The 22,435-nt window shown below is 41.1% G+C and overlaps 1 protein-coding gene across 2 annotated transcripts; it reads left to right on the top strand.

The window, feature by feature from the left end:
• The first annotated feature begins 4,036 nt into the window (after positions 1-4,036).
• LOC105931540 (tumor necrosis factor receptor superfamily member 5) lies at positions 4,037-22,331 on the top strand. 2 transcript variants are annotated; one of them, XM_021320378.2, is made up of 8 exons: positions 4,037-4,464; positions 4,588-4,707; positions 6,736-6,882; positions 6,982-7,075; positions 7,252-7,328; positions 13,111-13,218; positions 18,318-18,428; positions 20,294-22,331. In XM_021320378.2, the coding sequence occupies exons 1-8, from the start codon at positions 4,392-4,394 to the stop codon at positions 20,566-20,568; spliced, it is 1,005 nt and encodes a 334-aa protein (XP_021176053.2). In that variant the 5' UTR covers positions 4,037-4,391; the 3' UTR covers positions 20,569-22,331. The 2 variants fall into 2 exon arrangements, with proteins under 2 accessions (XP_021176053.2, XP_021176054.2); XM_021320379.2 differs by having other exon boundaries at positions 4,047-4,464; positions 20,396-22,331.
• Positions 22,332-22,435: the final 104 nt, after the last annotated feature.

The raw sequence follows: 22,435 nt of genomic DNA on the forward strand, positions 1-22,435 counted from the left end.
GTATGGTGCATGATGACTTTCTTTAATTGATTGAACCCGTAATTCTGCTCTCCTGCAAAATATCCTGAAGAACCATGCCCGGCATTCAGTACATGATCTTAAAGTGTAACTCACCCTGATATAAAAAAACATAACCCCACCCCCCCAGACAATTTTTTTAAATTGCCACCAAAGCGGGCAGTGTCAAGGGATCTTGAGAGGTGGGGCCGGGTGTGGGGATGAGTAATGGGGGGTGAAGCAGGGCCGTGGTCAGGATGAGGGAAAGCGACATATTGAAACATTAAATGAGGTATGGTGGAGCCTAGCAAATGCAGGGCTGTGATGACTATAGCACGTACCGTTTGAAACAAGGGATAAATTCAACTGCAGTAGCCACCGTTCCACTAAGATGGTTTTAAGATAAACATTGCAGAACTAGACAAGTTCCTATAAGACCAGATTGCACAGTAACATGAAAGTAGCTCCCTTGGGCCCAGTTTGTAAAGTTTGTCTGCAAAAAAAAAAAAGTAGATTTTTGGGTGAGTTGCACTTTAAGCTGAAGCTCACTTGGGTTATACGGCAGAACAATGATCCAAAACATACCAGCAAGTCCACCTCTGAATGGTTAAAATAAAAAGTCTGTCCCAATTCAGGGGCTGCCTCCTGGGAAGGACCCAGTGTCTGGATTTAAATTCAATCAAGATGCTGTGTACCTTGAACAGGTTGTTTATGGTGGGGCAGACCGGGCAGGCCCAAACGTATTGTGAGGGTTTGCTGGGAACGTCTGGCGGAGTCCCCTGTGAGACGGAGCTTTAACTCCCACCTCCGGGAGAGCTTTGAACACATCCCGAGGGAGGCGGGGGACATTGAGTCTGAATGGACCATGTTCCACGCCTCTATTCTTGAGGCGGCTAGTCGGACCTGTGGCCGCAAGGTTGTCGGCACATGTCGCGGCGGCAACCCTCGAACCCGGTGAGGGAAGCCGTCAAGCTGAAGAAGGAGTCCTACCGGGCTTTTTTGGCCTGTGGGACTCCGGAAGCAGCTGATGTGTACCGGCAGTCGAAGCGGCAGGTGGCTTGGCTGGTTGCCGAGGCAAAAACTCGGGCGTGGGAGGAGTTTGGAGAGGCCATGGAGAAAGACTTCCGTACGGCTTCGAAGCGATTCTGGTCCACCATCCGGTGTCTCAGGAGGGGGAAGCAGTGCAGTATCATCACTGTTTACAGTGGGGGTGGTGTGCTGCTGACCTCGACTCGGGACATCGTGCTTCGGTGGGCGGAATACTTCGAAGACCTCCTTAATCCCACCAACACGTCTTCCATTGCGGAAGCAGAGCCTGAGGACTCTGAGTCGGGTTCTCCCATCTTTGGTGCTGAGGTTGCCGAGGTTGTTAAAAAGCTCCTCGGTGGCAAGGCCCCGGGGGTGGATGAGATTCGCCCTGAGTACCTTAAGGCTCTGGATGTTGTGGGGCTGTGTTGGTTAACGCGGCTCTGCAGCATTGCTTGGACATCGGGGGCAGTTACCCTAGATTGGCAGACTGGGGTGGTGGTCCCACTATTTAAAAAGGGGGACCGGAGGGTGTGTTCCAACTACAGAGGAATCACACTCTTAAGCCTCCCTGGTGAGGTCTATTCAGGGGTTCTGGAAAGGAGGGTCCGTCGGATAGCCGAATCTCGGATTCAGGAAGAGCAGTGTGGTTTTCGTCCTGGCCGTGGAACACTGGACCAGCTCTATACCCTCAGCGGGATTCTGGAGGGGGCATGGGAGTTTGCCCAACCAGTCTACATGTGCTTTGTGGATCAGGAGAAGGCATTCGACCGTGTCCCCCGAGGGATCCTGTGGGGGGTACTCCGGGAGTATGGAGTACCGGACCCTTTAATAAGGGCTGTCAGGTCTCTGTACGACCGGTGTCAGAGTCTGGTCCGCATTGCCGGCAGTAAGTCGGACTCGTTTCCGGTGAGAGTTGGACTCCACCAAGGTTGCCCTTTTTCACCAATTCTGTTCATAACTTTTATGGACAGAATTTCTAGGCACAGCCAAGGTGTTGAGGGGATCCGTTTTGGTGGCCTTAGGATTGCGTCTCTGCTATTCCCGGATGTCGTGGTCCTATTGGCTTCATCAGGGCGTGATCTATAGCTCTCACTGGAGCGGTTCGCAGCCGAGTGCGAAGCGGCCGGGATGAAAGTCAGTGCCTCCAAATCCGAGACCATAGTCTTAAACCGGAAAAGGGTAGAGTGCCTTCTCCGGGTTGGGGAGGATGTGCTGCCCCTAGTGGAGGAGTTCAAGTATCTTGGGGTCTTGTTCACGAATGAGGGGAGGATGGAGCGGGAGATCGACAGGCGGATTGGTGCAGCGTCTGCTGTGAAGCGGGCGCTGTACCGATCCGTTGTGGTGAAGAGAGAGCTGAGCCAAAAGGCGAAGCTCTCGATTTACCGGTCGATCTACGTTCCTACCCTCATCTATGGTCACGAACTTTGGGTCGTGACCGATAGAACGAGATCCTGGATACAAGCGGCTGAAATTAGTTTTCTCCGTAGTGTGTCTGGGCTCTCCCTTAGAGATAGGGTGAGGAGCTCAGTCATCCGGGGAGGACTCAGAGTAGAGCCGCTGCTCCTCCACGTTGAGAGGAGCCAGTTGAGGTGGCTCGGGCATCTGGTCAGGATGCCTCCTGGACGCCTCCCTGATGAGGTGTTCCGGGCACGTCCCACCGGGAGGAGGCCCAGGGGAAGACCCAGGACACGCTGGAGGGACTATGTCTCCCGGCTGGCCTGAGAAGGCCTTGGGATTCCTCCTGAGGAGCTGGCCCAAGTGGCTGGGGAGAGGAAGGTCTGAGCCTCCCTACTGAAGCTGCTACACCTGCGACCCGACCTCGTGTAAGCAGAAAAAAACGGACGGACGGAGCACGAGGAGTATGCCCGGGACTGGGGCTGTGGTAATAAAAAAATATGGAGGTTGAATAAACATCTGGACAGCTACGCTATTCCCTCTCAGTGTCCTGCTCTTTCTCCACCCACGACCTCTAATATTATAGTAAAACCGAGAGAGTTCACCTTGTAGTGTTATACTGGTGGCAGTGGTGGGATAAGAACCCACACCCCCGAAGAGATTGAAGCTTTCCCCAAACTGGACTGGACCATATAAGGTTGTTTCTGTGGATGAAAAGGGGCTCCTGTACAAGCTGGTGGATGTGAAATATCCTCAGGCTGCGACCAAAGTCGTTTACTATGATCGTCTAAAACCTTACCGTGGCTCCACTGACACATCACCCGTAGATGTCACTCACTCTGTATTTCCACCAAACAGGGACACACTGCCGAGGTATACCGCTTTGTCGGGATTATTGCCCTGGGCCTTTGGCCTGATAGCTACACCTCAGGCATCAGAAACTGCTAAGTCGTTGCCATCTTCGCCACGGATCCAAACTGGACTTGTCTCCCAACGGCCTGCACTATCATCTCTGTGTCTAGTACATAGAGAATGTGCTTTTATTTTGAAGTCTAAAAGGGATTTTTGTACTCTCGCGGGAGAAAGAGTTATTTATGTTTTTTTGTAAAAAAAAAAAAAAAAAAAAAAAGAAAAATATTTCGTAGCGCGAGGAGTGTGCCCGGGACGGGGGCTGTGGTATTAAAAAAGTATGGAGGTTGAATAAACGTCTGGACAGCTACGCTATTCCCTCTCAGTGTCCTGCTCTTTTTCCACCCACAACCTCTAATATTATAGTAACACCGAGAGAGTTCACCTCGTAGTGTTACACTAGTTCCCCTCAGAAAGTTAAATAGTAATTTTTTTGCTTTTACTCTGGTTATCTTTGTACATGATTGGAAAAAAAGGAACAAAAGAAAAACAAGAAATCTGTAAGGAGGCAGATACAATTATGAATGCGCTGTAAGGTTTCCTTTAACAAGAGAAGCACTGCGGGCGACAGGAAAATATAAGCTGGGCAAAAGATTTACCTCTAAAACATTCCAGCTTTGCTTCAACAAGGGTTCATTCGCAACAGTAGAGGCATAGTAAAAACAGATGGGTGTATAGTTGGAGAGGAAACGTCTCATTGTGTCACACAGCGTCGAGCACACAGAGTGCAACTGGTTTTAGAGCTGCGGAGACGCAGAGCGTTCAAAACCGCCGTAGAGAGAGCAATGACAGGAAGGAAACGAGGACAGACTCAGAGAGACGTAGAGACGGAGGGGAAAACGGCAGATCAGGGTCGACGGGGCTTTCCATTGTGTAGGATCAGAAGGAGGGAAAAGAAATCTGCTGCCAAACGCCTGCTCATACATCACAGAGAGACGAGTGAGCGAGGAGAGTGCCAGACAAAATAGAGCTGAGCTAGAGTTTAACCAGGGAGTGTCAAGGGAAACCGAAGGCTTGAACCTCTACACACAAGCTGAGGACTGTGATCGAATGTGCCACTAATGGCAAATATGGATTCCACGGACAACGAAAAGTGTTTTAAAGAGGGGAAATGCTGTGCGGTCTGTCCTGCAGGTAAGTAAACAGCCCAAAAGTTCTTCCTTTTCTCTCTTGTTAACAAACTTCTCCACAAGACTCTAAAAAGAGCAATGATTTTTTTCTAGCTGTTACATCTTTGCTTCCTTCAACTTTGATCAGGGACGTACATGAAGGAAGATTGCAGTGCCACACAGGCGATAAAGTGCAGTCCGTGTCCACAAGGGAGATTCACAGAGCAGATAAACCGCCTGAAACATTGTATTGGCTGCAGCATCTGCGGTAAGTCAGAAACAGTACATTAGATTTCTCTCTGTTATTTACGACCTTGCTAAACTACCAGTTACAGTGTTGTAAAGAATGTTTGGTCCCACACAGTTTTGTTTGTTTGTTCGTTTGTTTTTGTCAAAGTTAAAAGGTTTTATATCATCACATAGATTTTCATGGTAGACAAAGATAACCTGAATAAATAAAAATTGACATGGACAAACTTTCACTCTCTATTCTTTGCAATATTGTTTTAATTCAGCCACATTGGAGGGGGTCCCTATGTCAACAGCTTGTTAAATGTCATACCACAGCATCTCAATTCAATTCAAGTCCAGACTTTGACTAAGCCATGCCGAAACCTTCATTTATCTATTTATTTTATTTTCTGCAATGGGCTTTTTCTGCCATTCCGAGGTGGACTTTCTGGTCCTGATGGATAGCCTGAGTGCGATTGAGCCTGAGGTCATGAACCAGTGTTCAGACGGTCAGCTCCATGATTTTTTTTTTTTTGCTTGAGAGCAGGATTCATGATTTATTTAATTAAGGCAGGCCAAGACCATCACACTACCACCACCATGTTTGACTGCTCGTATGATTTTTTTTCCCTGAAAGGCTTTGTTGGCTTACAGCAGACGTTACAGGATCCACTCTTTTAACTTTTATCATGTCAGGCATGATACTTTCCCAAAGGTCCCAAAGATCATTCAGGTTTTTTTTGTTTGTTTTTTTTTTTTTTGCTCCTTTAGGGCATCAGTTCTTTTCACTCACTTTTCACCAACTCTCTCCTATGGACACCATTTTTGCCCAGTTTCTCTCTTGTTGGTGAATCATGAACTCTGATCTTAACTGAGGCAGCCGAGACCCACAGTTCTTCTGACGTTTTTCTGGGTTCTTGATAAACTCTCGTATGGGTCATCGATGCTGTCTTGGAGTAATTTTTGTGGGCTTGCCACTCCTAGGAAGGTTCACCACTGTTTTCTCCATTTGTGGTTAGGAGCTCTCACGGTGGTTCTCTTGAGTCCCACAGTCTTGGAAATGGTTCTGTAACCCTTCTCTAGTCTGGCTGATTGGAATGACTTTGTTTCTTATCTGTTTGTGAATTTTACCATATGTCACCTTTTATATTATGGAAAGAAATTAGTTAATATTATTGCAAACAAAGAACGCTTTTTCAAAAATGTAACTATCAGATTTTATTTTTTTCAAAAAAACTAAAATAAATACATTTTTGCAGCTTGATATTTATTTTTTTCTATTTTTCAAATACATTTTTTTGGACACAGTTTTATGAATTGCATTCTCTACTAATTGTTTTTTTTAATTAACTTCATGCTCTACACTTCGAGGGGCGGGGCTTCCTCTGGAGGATAAAGCAAAGAAGCATTTCTATTGGTCTGCGTGGATTTAAGCAACAGCATCTCTGTTTGTCTTTGCTCCACCCTCCAGAAGAAGCCCTGCCCACAGAAGTGTAGAGAATCTAATCTGTAAAAAAAAACATTTGAAAAGAGAGCAATTTTCAAAATAATGTCTTCAAAAATAAAGAAATAAATAAAATCTGCAAGTTTTAGCCTTGAAACATATTCTTTGCTTGCATTAAAATTGGAACAAATTTCTGTCTGTGATTTCGGAGATGTTTGCGCCTACTTCATGCTGCCAGACGGGTTCTACTTTAGTGAGTTCTTGGCTCTGCTGGCCTGGACGTGGCTTGTGAAACGTAACGAATAATATTGCTAATCAAAGTTAACTCATAGAAAAAGAGGGGAATTACTTTTTACACATTTGGTCATGTTGGTATGGATGACGTCTTGATAAATGAAGTTATCATTGGAAAACTGTGTGACATCTTCTGTTTAAGCTAATTTATCTACAATGTGAAAATATAAGGAAGAAGCTGACTGTTGAAAGTTTTTAGTCGTTTCGTTTGGGTGGGAGTGCAGACAAGTTTCAACTGTAACCCAATCACCCACACACATGTATGTTTCAAGCACTTTCAAATCACAAGTTAACACGAGAAAATCTTTTGTTATTTTAACTTTGCAGTTAAAAACAGCTTTAAAGTGAGCAACTGCACAACTGTCAGTAACACAGTTTGGCAGTGCAAGCCGGGTTTCTACTGCGATGACCAAAAGTGTGAACACTGCAGGCCCTGGACCCTGTGCTCTGAGGGTGAAGGAGTCAAAGAGCAACGTAAGTTTCCACACACAGCTGCTTGCTCCCTTGCAGGGATTCTCATCACGTCGTATACTGGCTAAATATATTGGCTCTGCATTCGCCTTGTGTTTGCAGCTACTCATAAAACAAACACAGTCTGCACTCCATGCGGAGATGGGACCTACAGCAACGTCACAGATCACTCCTCTCCCTGTAAACCGCACTTCAGGCAAGTTTGGCTCCCCTTTCTTTTGTTGATAAACCCGAATGTTTATTGGTAAAGAATGAGCGGATCAATCACCTATCACTTCGGCAGAAGTAAATATCTTGGACACGATCCCAAAATTGTCACATTTCATCCATTCTGGTAATAAATGATTTATATATATTTTCTATCGCTTTCAGATGTGAGGACTATGGACTAGAGCTGAAAACTCCAGGAACCCCAACAGCTGATGTGCTCTGTCAACAAAGTAGAGCTCGTAGGTCCACTTCTTTATATCCACGCATTTTGTGCACTTTTTTTCAACCGCTTATCTGAAAGATCATGTTGTGGGGCTCAGCGGATACGACTCGCAAGAATCTGGCTGAGCTTGAATTAGGAGAGGAAGTGGAAGTGGCACATAAGGGAAACCATTTTATGCAGTGGTTGCAGTTAGTTTCTTACAATAGAGGTGCTTCACTTTCATTGTAATTCACATTTATTAAGTAAGAATAAATGCATAAATAATATTCCTTATAGTTAAAAAGGTAAGATATTTATTTATTTATTTATTTTCTTTCAGCCCATTGTTGTGGATTTTACAGCATTTCAGCAAAAGATATGGGTCTAAAAAGGGTAATTTATTTCTAGTCAAAGCAGCCATTGTTGTTATTTAGCCCAGAAGAAAAGTGTACAGATTTTATTTTTGCATGTGTAATTGCATTTCCACTTTGTTCACATGGAAAACATTGTTTTGTTTTCTTTCTTTCCTGACAAAGCGTTGCTCACACACTAATCGTGAAGTGTCATAAGTGTGGGTAATCCCTGGTGCCACTCATCGTAAACCTGGTTTCTGCGTGGTCCGAAACCCCAGTAGATACTGTATTCATATTCAGGGTAAAAAAAAAAACTAAAAATAAAAAATGCAGAATCGAAAGTTCAGGAGAACCTTTGCAGAATTTGCCTCAGAGGCGGTTCAGTCCTGCAATCGAATAACATTACGTCACTTCAACCATGATTGGTTCTTCGGTTCTTAGGGAGAGATTCTGCGTTAACCCAAATTAATAGTTTCGGTTGTTGAACAGCTTTAGTGAGGATGTAAAGGGATAGTTTCAGCAAATGGATTTGCATGTGAGTCATAGGAGTACTATAACACGTATTGAGGATTCTATACTTTTTGTTGTTGTTTCGGGTCCGTTGACGTTTTCGTCACTTTTCATCCATTTCTACTTTCATTTTGCAGCTGTAAGCAAAACATTTTGAACCCTTGTATGTATAACCTTTGTGTATCGGTTTATTTAATGTGCTAGTCAGGTATTTTGATCAATTATTGAGATCAATGATCATACAAATACCAAACCTTTCCATTAATTTAATAATTCTAGATTATTTTCTAAAGACGTTAGCTTGCGTCCTGTTTTTCCACTGATTGTGACTCTGATCCCCGTTTGGGGTGATTGGACTGTTACGAAATGACAGATTTTAACCCCTGATCAGACTAAAACAACTCAGAGCAACTTCCTGTTTGTCAATATCATTTGTTCGAGTCACATGCGATCGCAGCAGACTATGACTAGACCAACAAAGCTATTTTGGGATTAAAACTACCGAAAAATTAATATCTGGAAAACAACAAGTAACAGGTGTGATGGTCATAAAAGCTTTTCAGCGTCCCTAAGCAATGGACAGCTTCTTTTACAGCATTCTGGCAAATAAAATGTTACTTTCCAGGCATTTTTATAAAAATTCATTTTAAATGAAGTCTCTGTGGGTGTTTTAGGTGGTTTCAGGAAGCAGTAAATCAAGAATATAAATATTCACTTTAAAGGCTATTACTCGCTGTCACAACTGGGTGGCTTTATAAATATACCTGAAACTTACATGTGAAATCTCAACCAGATTTGAGTCTAAACGTGTGAACTGCATCCTGTCACAGCATGCGATGTTTATCTGGGATCCGACCTGCTTTCTGTGGGTTAAAAAAGCTCATTTATGGAAAACCTACAACGTTCACCCGGTTAATAGGGTAAGGTAAGAACTTAAAAGGCTCACTATGCAACATCACAATATTGTGTATTTTAGATCAAGTGAACATTATGATGCAGAAGGAAGCCCTTGAAAATACCTGAAAATATACGTTGGAGATTAAATTCAAAATGTCTGACTTCCTGTTAGATTTTCAGATGGTCTAAGATAGTAGTTCCACTCTTTAAATCCTCTTCAGAAATAAACAAAATAAGAACAATAATCGTGGTAAAGCACATTTATGCTTCATTGAAACTCAACTAAATGTCAGTCGTGAGCCTATTCTGCGTTTTTTTTTTTTAGTATTGTTATTATTTTGTGGGGGCTTCTATTTCTGGACTTTCATGTGGTGGCGCTTACGCTCTGAGAAGGTCGTAAGTACCTGGTTCGACGCCCGCAGATTACCGCTATGGGTCCCTGAGCAAGACCCATAGCTTCAGATTGCTCCCCAGGTTCCACTCAGTGTAGGCAGCCCACTGCTCCCTGAGGTAAAACGCAGAGACAAAAATTCCCCTCTGTGGGACTATTAGGCAAATCTTTCTTTCTTTGTTCCTTTGTTTCTTTATTTATTTATGTATTTACCTTTATAAGGTGTTATAAAATGCAGTAGTATGGATGCTTTGATACTGTATCTATTTCCCATGACCAGGAATTGAAGTTTGGGGATTGCAAATATCCAAGAGTTTTGGGGCAATTAAAATGTTAAAACATGCTACTTCTTTTCTTAATTTAGAATACTAATTAGGTCTGTAGATATAGCAGAGTCTCTGCCCCTTTTAGCTTTTAGGCCAGAATCTAACCCTCCATTTAAAATACTGCAATCAGCTGCACACTTAGATGTCATTCAAGTTTTCTATTTGCTGTTGCACTCCACATTGTGTTAATTTTAGCCTTGCTTACAAAGGTGCTAAACGTATGGAAACAAGAAGAAACTATAAATATTAGGGCCTAATTTTACAACTGCACAGTTTTAGTAGCCCTAGTACCGTCCTAGTTGCTGTTTAAGATAAGATAGTCTTTATTGATCTCACATTGGAGAAATTCACTTGTGAGATCAATCTAGACTATCTTATCTTAAACAGATTTAAGATAAGATAGTCTAGATTGCTAGATTTAATGACCACAATGTGCCATGCTTTACCGCGGTTCTGTAACCAAAAGGTTCACATGGTTAAAACATTTTGATTAATGTGTTGACTGTGGACATTAACACGGTTCTTGTAGTTTCTAGCAAGTTTCTCATAACTAGTTCCTCACCTCTAAGGATTAGCTTTACTGCCTCTGCCTTCAGAAGTGGGGACAAATGCAGATTCAGACATGCAAAATACAAGTTTAGCAGGGCAGTCAAAGAAGCTAAACAGCTGTACTCTGAGACGCTGAAAAACCAGTTTGCAGCTAACGACTCTGTTTCCATCTGGAAAGGCCTCAGGCAGATTAAAAATTACAAGCCTAAAACCCGCCTCGCCATGAACGATCGACAGCTAGCAAACTGTCACAATCATTCCTGTTCCCAAGAAGCCAAGGACCACAGGACTTAATGACTTTAGACCCGTCGCCCTGACCTCTGTGGTTATGAAGTCCTTTGAACGCCTCCTGCTTTCACACCTAAAAGAAATCACCGACCCCCTCCTGGACCCCCTACAGTTTGCCTAGAGAGCCAACAGGTCTGCAAACGACGCTGTCAACCTGGCCCTTCACCACATTCTCCAGCACCTGGACTCTGCAGAAACCTACGCCAGGTTCCTGTTTGTGGATTTCAGCTCTGCCTTCAATACAATCATCCCAGCTCTGCTTCAGGAGAAGCTCTCCCAGCTGAATGTGCCCGACTCCACCTGCAGGTGGATCACAGACTTCCTGTCTGACAGGAAGCAGCACGTAAAGCTGGGAAAACATGACTCTGACTCACAGCTCATCCGCACTGGTTCCCCCCCAGGGCTGTGTTATTTCTCCTCTGCTTTTCTCCCTGTACAACAACAGCTGCACCTCCAGTCACCAGTCTGTCAAGCTCCTGAAGTTCGCGGACGACACCACTCTCATCGGACTCATCTCTGATGGTGACGAGTCCGCCTACGGGTAGGAGGCTGACCATCTGGTGACCTGGTGCAGGGAGAACAACCTGGAGCTCAACGCTGTAAAAACAGTGGAGATGGTTGTGGACTTCAGGAAGAACTCAGCCCCAGCTATGCCCTTGATGGTGGAGTCACCCTCTGTGACTCCACCATGGACACTGTGGAGTCTTTCCGCTTCCTGGGAACTATCGTCTCCCAGGACCTAAAGTGGGAGCTGAACATTAACTCCCTCACCAAGAAAGCCCATCAGAGGATGTACTTCCTGCGGCAGCTGAAGAAATTCAACCTGCCAAGGACAATGATGGTGCACTTCTACTCCTCCATCATTGAGTCCATCCTCACCTCCTCCATCAAATCTGGTACGCTGGTGCCACCGCTATGGACAAGGGCAGACTGCAGCGTGTCATCCGGTCTGCAGAGAAGGTGATTGGCTGCAATCTATCATCTATCCAGGACCTGCACGCCTCCAGGACTCTGAGGCGTGCAGGGAAGATTGTGGCTGATCCCTCACACCCCAGTCATAGACTATTTCAGACACTTCCCTCTGGCAGGAGGCTGCGGTCCATCAGGACCAAAACCTCACGCCACAAGAACAGCTTTTTCCCATCTGCTACCGGAAACTGGACAGTCTCTCTCCCCCGTTCAAGACTTACAAGCTTCTGCGTTACATTGAGGCACAGTCTGCTGAGTGTATACAGCTTCCGTGTATATATCCTCTTACTTCTTATTTTACTGTATTTTTATTTTTTGTCTGCACCATCAATACCAAGTCAAATTCCTTGTAAGTGCAAAGCTACTTGGCGATTAAACTTGATTCTGATGTTCTCTGGTCTTTACTATTTTGTAGAGTCCCTAAAAGAAATCTTTTAACCTCATCTTCAATCTCCCCTTTAAAAAGTAGAAAATCAAACTATTAATTTAATCAGTTTGAAAAACAATTCCACACAAGGGGGGAAAAAAACTATTTTAATGTATACTTTGCTTTCTAAGATGACCGATGCCAGCAAACGTGTAGAGGAGAGGCTGGTTTCTACAAGAGTATGAGGGTCACTTTATTTGTTTGTTTGTTTGAATTGTTTTTATGTTCTTTTTTCCTTTCTTTCTTTTCCCATAACAAATAGTTTATATCCTCAAATTAAAATAATTACTTTATTATATTAATACAAGGTATAAAGTTTGGAGCTCATTTACACAGAGTAAGGCTGTTTGACTTTATTGCTGATTTACTTTTGCCATTTTTTTAGAAAAACAATATAAGTTGTACTTTTTACTCATCATTTGAACTTTGTATCATAATTTCATGATTATTGTTAAATACTTTTTTCAATTTTTTTTTTACTTTTATTATTTCAACCTTTCTATTCATTTTCAACTTTTTTCTCGCCATTTCCCCTTTTAAGCTTGAAACGGGCGAGCAAAAGCTAAAAATCTTCTCCCTCGTACTCTCGTAGAAACCGGCCTCTCCTTCAGGTCTTATTTATGAACTAGAGAAACAAAAAGTTTGTCGACACCGATCGTCTTAGAAAGTGAAGTATTTTTTTCCCCAGTGTGGGATTGATTTTCAAACTGGATAAGGATACTCAAAGATTTAATTTCTTTTTTCAGTGGGAGATCGAAGATGAAGCAATCTTAAGGCTGTTTACACATCTTTGACAGGCGCGGCAGTAGTTGTGGAGAAGTTGTTCGTTTTTTTCTTGCCCTAGTTGTCCTTTGTGGCGTGAGAAGGCATTCAATGTATTTTGTATTTGTGCATTATTGGTGATTAATTCTAGAAAACTTCAAACAATGATGACGAACCAGCTCTCTCCCACTCCCACTTCATCTTTCCCCGAAGTTAGACCATTTCACTGATGTAACTTCTTGCATAACCTTAACCAGCGTCACTAATGCGTATGTGGATCTGCTCTGCCTCTCTCTCTCTCTCTCTCTCTCTCTCTCTCTGTCTCTCTCTCTCTCTCTTTGCATCAGACTGTACCTGGATGCTGCCTGCAGGCCTGTGGGCCGGACTCGTGTTGACTATTGTGCTCGTGGCTGCTTTCATCTTCTGGAGGGCAAAGCGGAGATCCTACAGAGCAGGTGTGTACGACACGTCACAGATGCGACAGGGGTTTATTGTTCTTTTTCCTCTCTGGCCCATGTTCACACACACTGGTTAAAAATAAAATAAAAGCCTTCATAAAGGGGCGACCTACTTATTCGCTCGCAGTAAACACAATGAGATTGATATGCTGTGAACAGTTGAAGGCCACGGTTCACGTACTCAGGGCTGTGGTTAAGGTAAAATAGGCTTTGATCACTTTTTTTTTTTTTACATTAATAAGGCATTAATGTGTTACCGCTGAGTTGGGTTCTGCTACATGTTGCATAGAAGCAACGGACCCAGCAGATGGAGCAGCCGAACCCAGATGTGCTTAAAAAAAAAAAGGTTAAACGAGGATGACGAGTTCATCTGGGAGACCACATCCTGTACAGTTTTGGCTTGACACAGTTCTTTGGTATAATGTGACGCACACTTCACAGGCAGCCAACTCATACCGAGAAGTCAATCCTACATATGTGGCAAACTGGTGTTACCTTTTTTTTTAGCTGACAGCAGATTTTAATTGACATTTTCTTATTTTCCGTATAATCTCTGTGTTCGTCACTGAAGAAGCATGAAACGTGAGGCTTTCATCTGCAAAGTGTTGGGTGTTGCCGCACTTTTAGCATCTGATAAGATGCTAAAAGTACAGCTGCTGATAAGGTTCATGAATGCACACTTCTTGTTTTTTTTTTTGCTTTTTTATCTGAGCGTGTCTCTGTTTTCCCCCCATGATTAAACGTGTGTGCCCGACGATAGGTTCAAAGGGTTATTTCAAGAGAAAATGCAGAAATACAAAATTTCCTCTTCTTTGTAGTTTTGCCTCAGTTCCAGTTTTGCTTGAAGAGATTCTAAGAATTTCTGTTTATCAACGTAGAAAATGCAAGGATGTAAATTAGAATACTTGTGTCCCTTAAGTATACGTTTTTTCTGTACAGGGCCAGTGTTAAGTATATGAAAAACCACCATGCATTTATAGCCTAAACTAACTGAAATACCCTTTATGGGCTTTCTTGATGATGTAAAAACATAAAGCATAGTAACTAAGACAAACACGATGCTAATAAAACCTAATTTCCTCAAATTAAATAAAGCACAATGCCAATCATTCAGGACCACATGGCAGCTCCATCTTTAGAAAGAGACTTTTGAGTTTTAGTCACAATCAGTCCAAACATAAGTGATGTTTAGTGTTTGCTTCACCCGATTGTTGAAGTCATTTAGCATAACTACTCTCCAAAAAAGCTGATTTCACACTAATCTGTTTGACAGAAAATATGTAATTGAAACCAGAGCTGACTAGAATGTGAAACGAGCTGCCCATTATATATATATTTTTTTTCCATTACTAATTTTGAAGGAAATCATTAGTGATGATCCAATTTACACATATATCACCTGAAAACATTTAACCTAAAAAGATTATTATTTACGTAGCAAATTAAATCACCTATTTGTTCAGCTTTATTTATAAGAGGAGGGAGTATTTAGTATTCAAATTTGTAGTTTAATTACGGCAACATTGTTTCTGCAGACCAGCTAAACAGTAGGAATAATATATATTTTCTCTCTGTTCAGGATCATGGTTTTGTGCTTTTATTTAACCTTTATTTGGCGGCCAAGCATTATAATGTCTCAGTATATCTCTACACGTGAGTTTCCTCCTCTTCGTTGAAACATTTTATCATTCATTTAACATTTATTTCATCTATATACCTCAATCAGGAGCAGCTTTTGCATGAATGCCATCCTCACAACTAACAAATACATTCTGCAAATAAGTTTTTTTTTTCCTCATAGATAGGTAGATAAATTAATTGATGCAAAGATATACTTTACTTGGCGTAGAATAAGTTATCCAGGTTGCAAACTAACTAACAAACTCTCCTATTGCAACAAAAGCACTGGAAATGCTGTTTTGTTTTATTCAGATTTTTACAAACAGAATAAAAGTTTCATAAATCTCAAATTGTGTTTTTCAAGTTCAGTCTATTTTGTTTAATGTCCTGCAGATGATCAAATGCAGTCCATATTCTCTAAAAAATAGTAACAGTGGTGTTAAATCTTGCTCTAAATTCTAATAATCAGACAACAAAGCAACCTTATCTTAATGAGCTAGCAATGACATCAGGAAAAATTTCCCTACAGTGCGACAGGATGTAACTACTTATTGACAGGAAATTCATATAGATGATGAGAAATTGAAAGAGTACTTTTTTTCTTCTTTTTTTTGAGTGGTCCCCCCCAGGCTGTGCCGTCCTGGAGAACCATCGCCGACCTCAGACCTTGGGGTTAACATTTTGAAAACAATTTTGTGCAGCACAATGTATTTGTCTTTATTATAATCACACTATTTTTACATTATTTTTAATTTCACAGTAAATAGGACCGCGTCCGTCCAATGACTTTTACTCAAATGCAGACGTTGGTGCATAAAAATCTACTTTTTGGTGATTTATTAAAACTGGCTAACTACAGAAACCATTTCTGTATTTCTGACCCAGATCCTTTTCTTATTGCTGAGAATATGCACACGGTAAATTGTTTTTCTTCAATCAAGCCTAACATTTTTTGCAAATTGGATGACCATCTTTAAATGAGACAAATATGCAAAATCCTTTTTTAAGTGTTAGATCTACAATGATACTAACCTGACCCTAGCCAGATTGATATCACTCCGCCTAGCTTCACTCACATCCATCTGGGACATCTCCCATAGAGAGTGATTTCTCCAACCAATTTTATTGTCTAGCCAATCAGGACGCAGGGCTGGAGTTTCATAGATGTGACGTAGTGGAGACGCGACCGTGAGACTGATTCAGACAACAATGGCGGCTCGCATCGAGGAAGCAAGCGTTAGCATTGATCCTGCTATTTCTTCCGTGTTGTCCAATCTACCTAATATTGTTTCATTAAAAGAACATCAGAGAACGCCTCTGAAGGCTTTTGTTGGTGGAAACAATGTTTTCACCCTTCTCCCGACCGGATTTGGCAAGTTTTGTTTAACCGAGGCGCGTCCGCGGCGGAGCGGTTAGCGTGAACCATATTAGGAGGCCTTTAGTCCTCAACGCGGTCGGCCCGGGATCGACTCCGACCCGCGGCGCTTTGCCGCCTGTCTTCCCCCCTCTTCCTGTCAGCTTACTGTCAATAAAACGCGTGCTACTAGAGCCGCAAACACATACAAAAAAAAAGTTTTGTTTTTTCCTGCGTCGCTCTCACAGCGTCACGGGTTAGCTTCAATGTGAGTGGTTGAAATAGCACGTCGATAAAGATGACAGACAAGTGGCTTATCCAATCATATGCAAGGATTTTTGATAAGGCCCAGCCTTCAATAAAGGCAATTCCTATGGAGAGGTCCCAGATGGATGTGAGTGGAGCTAGGCGGAGCGACATACATATGGCTAGGGTCAGGTTACAATGATACAACTCTGGATTTTCTTACAATTTCTGTTGTGAGATAAAGCTGCTTCTGTTAAATATTAATTGATTTGAAAGTTTTTTACATCTGTACTTGGAGTGTCGATAAACGAGGTTATCTTTGCATAAAATGAATGTGGTCACCAAGCTGAAAGTCAACAATTAGCGTGTTTATGTCTACGTGTCCCTGTGGTTGCCCGCAATGAAACCAGACGGTTTATAAAAAGACCAGGTTTTAGCAGATTAGCGCAATGTCATCGGCATGTTAGCCAGACGTCCTGCTTTTCTCTGTGTTACTATAGAGCGTTTTATTTTTACCGTGCCTCGTCTGTGAGACCGGTGTTTTTGAGTCAAACGTGACAGCCGCCTTCCTGAAAAATGAAACCTCAGAAATGCAAGTCTGAATTTAAAATAAGCAAAGAGGCAGGGTTTGGGTGCCAAAAAAAAAACTCATCTAAGAGGGTAGTATCGGTTTAATATTGAGTCACCGGGGGCTGAGTTACCTTTATAGCTCATACGTTTGTTGATGAAAAACCTACAGCTCATTTGAACCAGGTACTTTTTATTTGATGTTAATGCACAGCCTAAACCCTTATTCGGAGGAAAGTTTAACAAGTTTCAGGGTGTGTCGACGTGGCAATAGGAAATAAAACAATGACAAAGTCCCAGCTGTGTGTAGGTTTGTCAATGAGTTATGCAGCCGCACATTATTTCCAACGGAAATGGTTGAAGTTAAAAGTTAGTAAAATGCTCCTTTCTTCAGCAGCTTGTTTAAATAATAGCTTGTGATGCTCAGAGTTGGCCTAATCTAACCGTGGGGATGAACTTAGAAAGGGGAAATCAAAGATCTAGCTAATCATCTGTTTACCAACCTCAGGACTTTTTGAAAAAAGTTAGAGAACAAGTCTTCTGGAACATCAAATACATTACGTGAGAAAAAGTAATTTGCATTGTACAGAAAAGCATCTGCAGCAAGTAAACAAGAAAAAAAAAAACACTGCAGGAGGTCTGTGAAAAACTTTCCCTATTTACAATCAGAGGGAGACTTGTTGCCCGTAACTTCAGGGGGGTTCGCCACCGGATGTAAACCCCTGAGAGCCTCACAAACTGAAAGTCAGGGGTGCAGTTCCCGTAAACGCTCAGAAGCTCTTTCTGCTAAGAGATGAAAAAAAAAAAGTCAGCGCATACACACCCCTGTGTCTGATTACGCCTCAGTGAGACGATGTACAAAAACTATTAAAAAGTCTATTTTAATGTCTTCGTCTGCTTGGGTTTTAGCTCAAATTAGTTGCACGCAGGGCTTCAAAAGCTGCTGGGACTAGATGTTTATAATCAGCGCATTGTTTTAGGTAAAGACTATTTATATGAGAAGAAAGTGAAATAACTTTCCCTGGACAGTCATAACTGCATCAATGTGACAACGTGAAGATGTGTGTGAACGGAGCTGCTGTGGCATTGGTGTTCAGAGACTTTATCTGCAGGTTTATTTATGGGGCTGGATGACTCAAGCTGCTGCAGAGCTCAATACTGGACTCATAGCGCCACCTAGGGAGCATTCAGCAGAGTTTTCCTTGTCTTATGGAGAAAATCAGCTGCACTGCAGATAATGTAAGGTATTTGGTCTGATTATTATACATGTGTGAAGCTGAATTGTCTGGTTTTGTGAATGTTGTTACAGGCATGCATACCAAGGTGAAGATTGGCACTGAGCAGGTCGTTCCTCCACCAGAGCTGCTCTCTCACTGCCAGGAGACCTGCAACGACTGCAAGTTACCACCTTCTACTTCAGGTTAAACATAAAAATTATCATAACAATGATGATGATTATAGACACAACATGAAAAGTTCATTTATTTCTTTAATTTAATTCACTAAACGAAACATATAGATGCATATTCAATTACAAATCAAAATTAGAATATGCGTTTGTAAGAGTTTGCCAAATTAAGAGTACCCTTTGAACAAAAAATACAACAACTTAAGCGGGTATTAATCATACTTTTCATTTAAGCCCACATTTCTGCATCAAAATTGTTGCTTTTTTATTGGTCTGTTGCAATATTCTAATCATAAATGCAGTGTTTTTATTAGCTGGAGGTGGAAAAAAAATAATTAACAGAAATAAAGACTTTAAAAACATCAACAGTCAATATAATGCGTTTCGCTTAGTGAACTGAGTTACGGAAATAAATGAACTTTTCATTAATGATGTGATTTATTGAATATGGCAGTAGATTCATTACACACAAGTTGATTTTTTTCAATCCATAATTTCTGTTACTTATGATTTCTCCTTACAACTAATGAAAACACGATATTTAAGCTTACAATACTAATTAAAATAAATTACATACAGAAATGTGTGCTTAATGAGAAGTATGTATGTATATATGTGTATGAAAAACACCAACAGATCACTTAAAGAAGGAAAAAGAAATCCCAAGGCCCATATATCTTTAGCTTTTTGACTAGCTGTTTGACTATTTGGCTCAGTAAGCAACCTTTTGGTGCAACACTGGTCCTTTAATGTTTGCCCTTTGCTCACAAACCTGCTGCCTGTATAAAGAACACCGCCCCCTTTGTCAGGTTAATAACTTACCGCACAATGTACTAATTTCTACTGTTAGCAGATCAATGAGATGCAAAGAATCCAAAAGTTTAAGGAGAAGTCCTCATAAAAAGCCTCATAGAATCAAATTTCTGTCTCCATTAATTTTTTTTTTTTTTTTTTTTTTTTTTTTTTTTTTTTGTTTTGTTTTTTGGGAAAGCTAGTTAGAAAGAAATGTGAAAGCTGGTACTTTCAAGTTTCTGTTTGCCTAAAAATGCCTGTAGATTTTTATTTATTTGTTAATCTGCTTACTAAATTACTTACTAATCTGTTGCTATCATTAAGGGATAATTATAGTCAAATTTGGTTCATTGGTAAAATAAAAAAAATAAAATAATAGTATAAATAATATAAAGACATTATCTAACATTTTAATCATCATATTCAACATGCTCAGTTTTTTTTTTTTTTTTTTTTTTTTTTTTTTTATGTCAGCTTTGTAAGATGGTAACAAATTAAAGCCAAGATCCAGATTAATAAAGAGACAATATCAAGATGGTTCTATATAAAACACGAAAAATTAAATATTATGTAAATAACATAATTGCTAAAATTATAGTTATGATTGGGCTCTTAATATGTTATGTTAATGCCATCAATGTATATCAATAATCTTTTTGTTCTGAAGAAGGTACGCTAACCAGCACTGAGGATGCTCAGTAAAACAACGATACACAATCATATTCAATAAATTAGATTATGTGTTCACACGAAGCTCATATATCAGATTAAAAGTACCTTTTCAAAATAAGCAGGAGTTAAAAAAAAGTTTTCATTCAACCCACAAAAATTTTTTTTGTTTCTTATTGGTCTGATGTAAAATTCTAAGCTATAATGTTGTATTTGTTTATGTATTTATTATTAGCTATAAGCAGAAAAGCAACTTAATTAATCACAAAGGGCTTGAAAACAACAGTCTGTGTGTAATTCGTCTATATAATATGTTTCACTTTGTGGATTAAGTTACTGAAATCATTATTTTTATTATTGATTTTGCTGCTAGTTCCTCAGCCTTGCTATAAACAACTTTCCCATTTTGCTTTTAGTCTCATTTGGTGCGCCAGAAATCCCAGTCGGTGCAATGGAGGCTGGGCGTGTTTTCTCAGAAGGATGTCCGCCCTCATTGTTGACTCTGTCGTCCTCTTCAGACGATCACTTGATCATCCGCAGCATGACGGACAGCCTGGACAGCAGCTTCCCCATCACTCCCATGAAGGTCTCGTTCGCTGAACCCAATCCCATCAACAGCAGCAAAGGCTACAGCAGCAACTACCTCAGGTCGTGCTCAGAGCCCCAGGAGGACGAGTGGTGTGGGACATAATGACTACCGAGAGCAGGACCCTGACGGAGCCGGTCCCTGGCTCAGAGATGCTGAAACTACTGATCAAAAGAGATTTGAATTTGAGTCTGAGTAGAGATCAGCAGGGCTGACGGTTTTCTGCCCCCTGCAGGACTTTGGGGAAAACTTCAGATTGTGTAAAGAAATATTTTTGTCCTCACAGCTGATTGTATGTGAAAAATAACAGAGATTAAGCTCTACATAACAGGAAAAAACAGATGCTTATAGTTAAAATACAACAACACTGTTTTGGATAGATTATATAGGTCTTTGTCGCGGACTTCCCTTATTCTTCAAAAATCAGACAACAAATTCTGGCTCAGCAGGAATTGTAAACTCATAAAAGCAGTCGCTGAAATGAGAAACAGAGTTGCGGACATGGGACCAGGCAATCAATGCAGTATGTTTTGCTTTTCTTATGATTTGTTACTTTATTAACACAATTTTGTTAAAAAATCTCTCCGAGACGGTTTTAAAGGCACTTTGAAACTGTAAAAAAAAAATGGATTATTCACCAATCATAAAATAGTATGATCATTAATGGAAAGCAGTAAAAAGGCTACATTCTGCATGATAAACCTGATGGCATTTTAGATTTGGAGAAATAAATAAACAAATCTTCTATCCTGTAGACGTGATAACGAAACGTCTTTCTGAGTGCGCTGAAGGATAATGAGTCCTGAAGACTTCATGGTGACAAACTTGAACTCACTGCAGCGCTCCTGAGCCCACTCAGTAATGTCCACTTCAGAGTTACTTTAACAACAATTTATTCATATTTACCGACACGTTAATTCGACGGTTCAGTTAAACAGTTAGAAGCAGCCAATATATCTTACCCATGGCGTATAACCCTCATGGCTTTCTCCTTTCATATAAATCCAGATGTGTGCAATCGCTCATCCAAGAAAGGGAAAAGTGGACCTATGTCGCCTTAAGACAAGTCCAATCTGAAACACTTCATGATTTATGGGATGGCTGTGTAATGAACCTTTACAGCGTGTGGGCCGAACTTTTAGATGTGTCGCCTTAGGACCTGAAACCTAACATACTTACAAGTGTAAAGTCTGCACGCAAATTCAAGAGTCGTGCTTTAATTCTGGAAAACCAGCTTTCATTTTAACTGTGACATATTTCTTTTCTGATTTTATAAGCGTCAGAGGCCTTGTTCAGTCCTCCAGCTCTGTAAGAAAGAGGCCCTGAAGCGTTAAAACTGAGAGAAAAGCAAAAGTTCACTAAAGAAATCTCAGCTCATGCGCCAAAAAAGAAAAAAAAAAAAGAAGAAGAAGACCGATACGTCATGAAGAGGCGTTAACAAAGCCAGGATCTGAATTAAATTTAAATATAATCTAAAGTGGTTTGCTCAGTCTGTGGAAAACTGACTCACCTTCTCATTTAATGGTTTGCCTTTATACCTCTGGGAACTCCAAGACAGTTGGAAAACCATTTCGGGTGGCTAACCCCATGAAGGTCATAAAGAGAAGGCCAAAAGTGACCAGAGCAGTAATCAAAACAAAGGTGGGGTTATTTCAAAATCTTGTGTTTGATAACTTAACGCTATGCACTTTTGAGTCATAGTTTTGATGTCTTCACGGTGTATCTGCAATGTAGAAAGTCATAAAAAAAGGGAAAAGCCACTGAATGACAAACCTTTGACTGGTAGCGTACATATTTAGTTAATTATCAAATGTATACTTGTAAAAATCTCCATGCAGTCAATTTGATCTCCCCATAAAAAAAAAAAATACAGTCACTGTTGCTTATGGGGCCCTTCCAGGAAAAAATAACGGCTCACGTCTGCCCTTTAATCACCTACATGTTTGCATTAAAGCATAAAAACAAATGAAAG

This window comes from Fundulus heteroclitus, chromosome 3 (assembly GCF_011125445.2).
Source record: "Fundulus heteroclitus isolate FHET01 chromosome 3, MU-UCD_Fhet_4.1, whole genome shotgun sequence".
Taxonomy (NCBI): Eukaryota; Metazoa; Chordata; class Actinopteri; order Cyprinodontiformes; family Fundulidae; genus Fundulus; species Fundulus heteroclitus.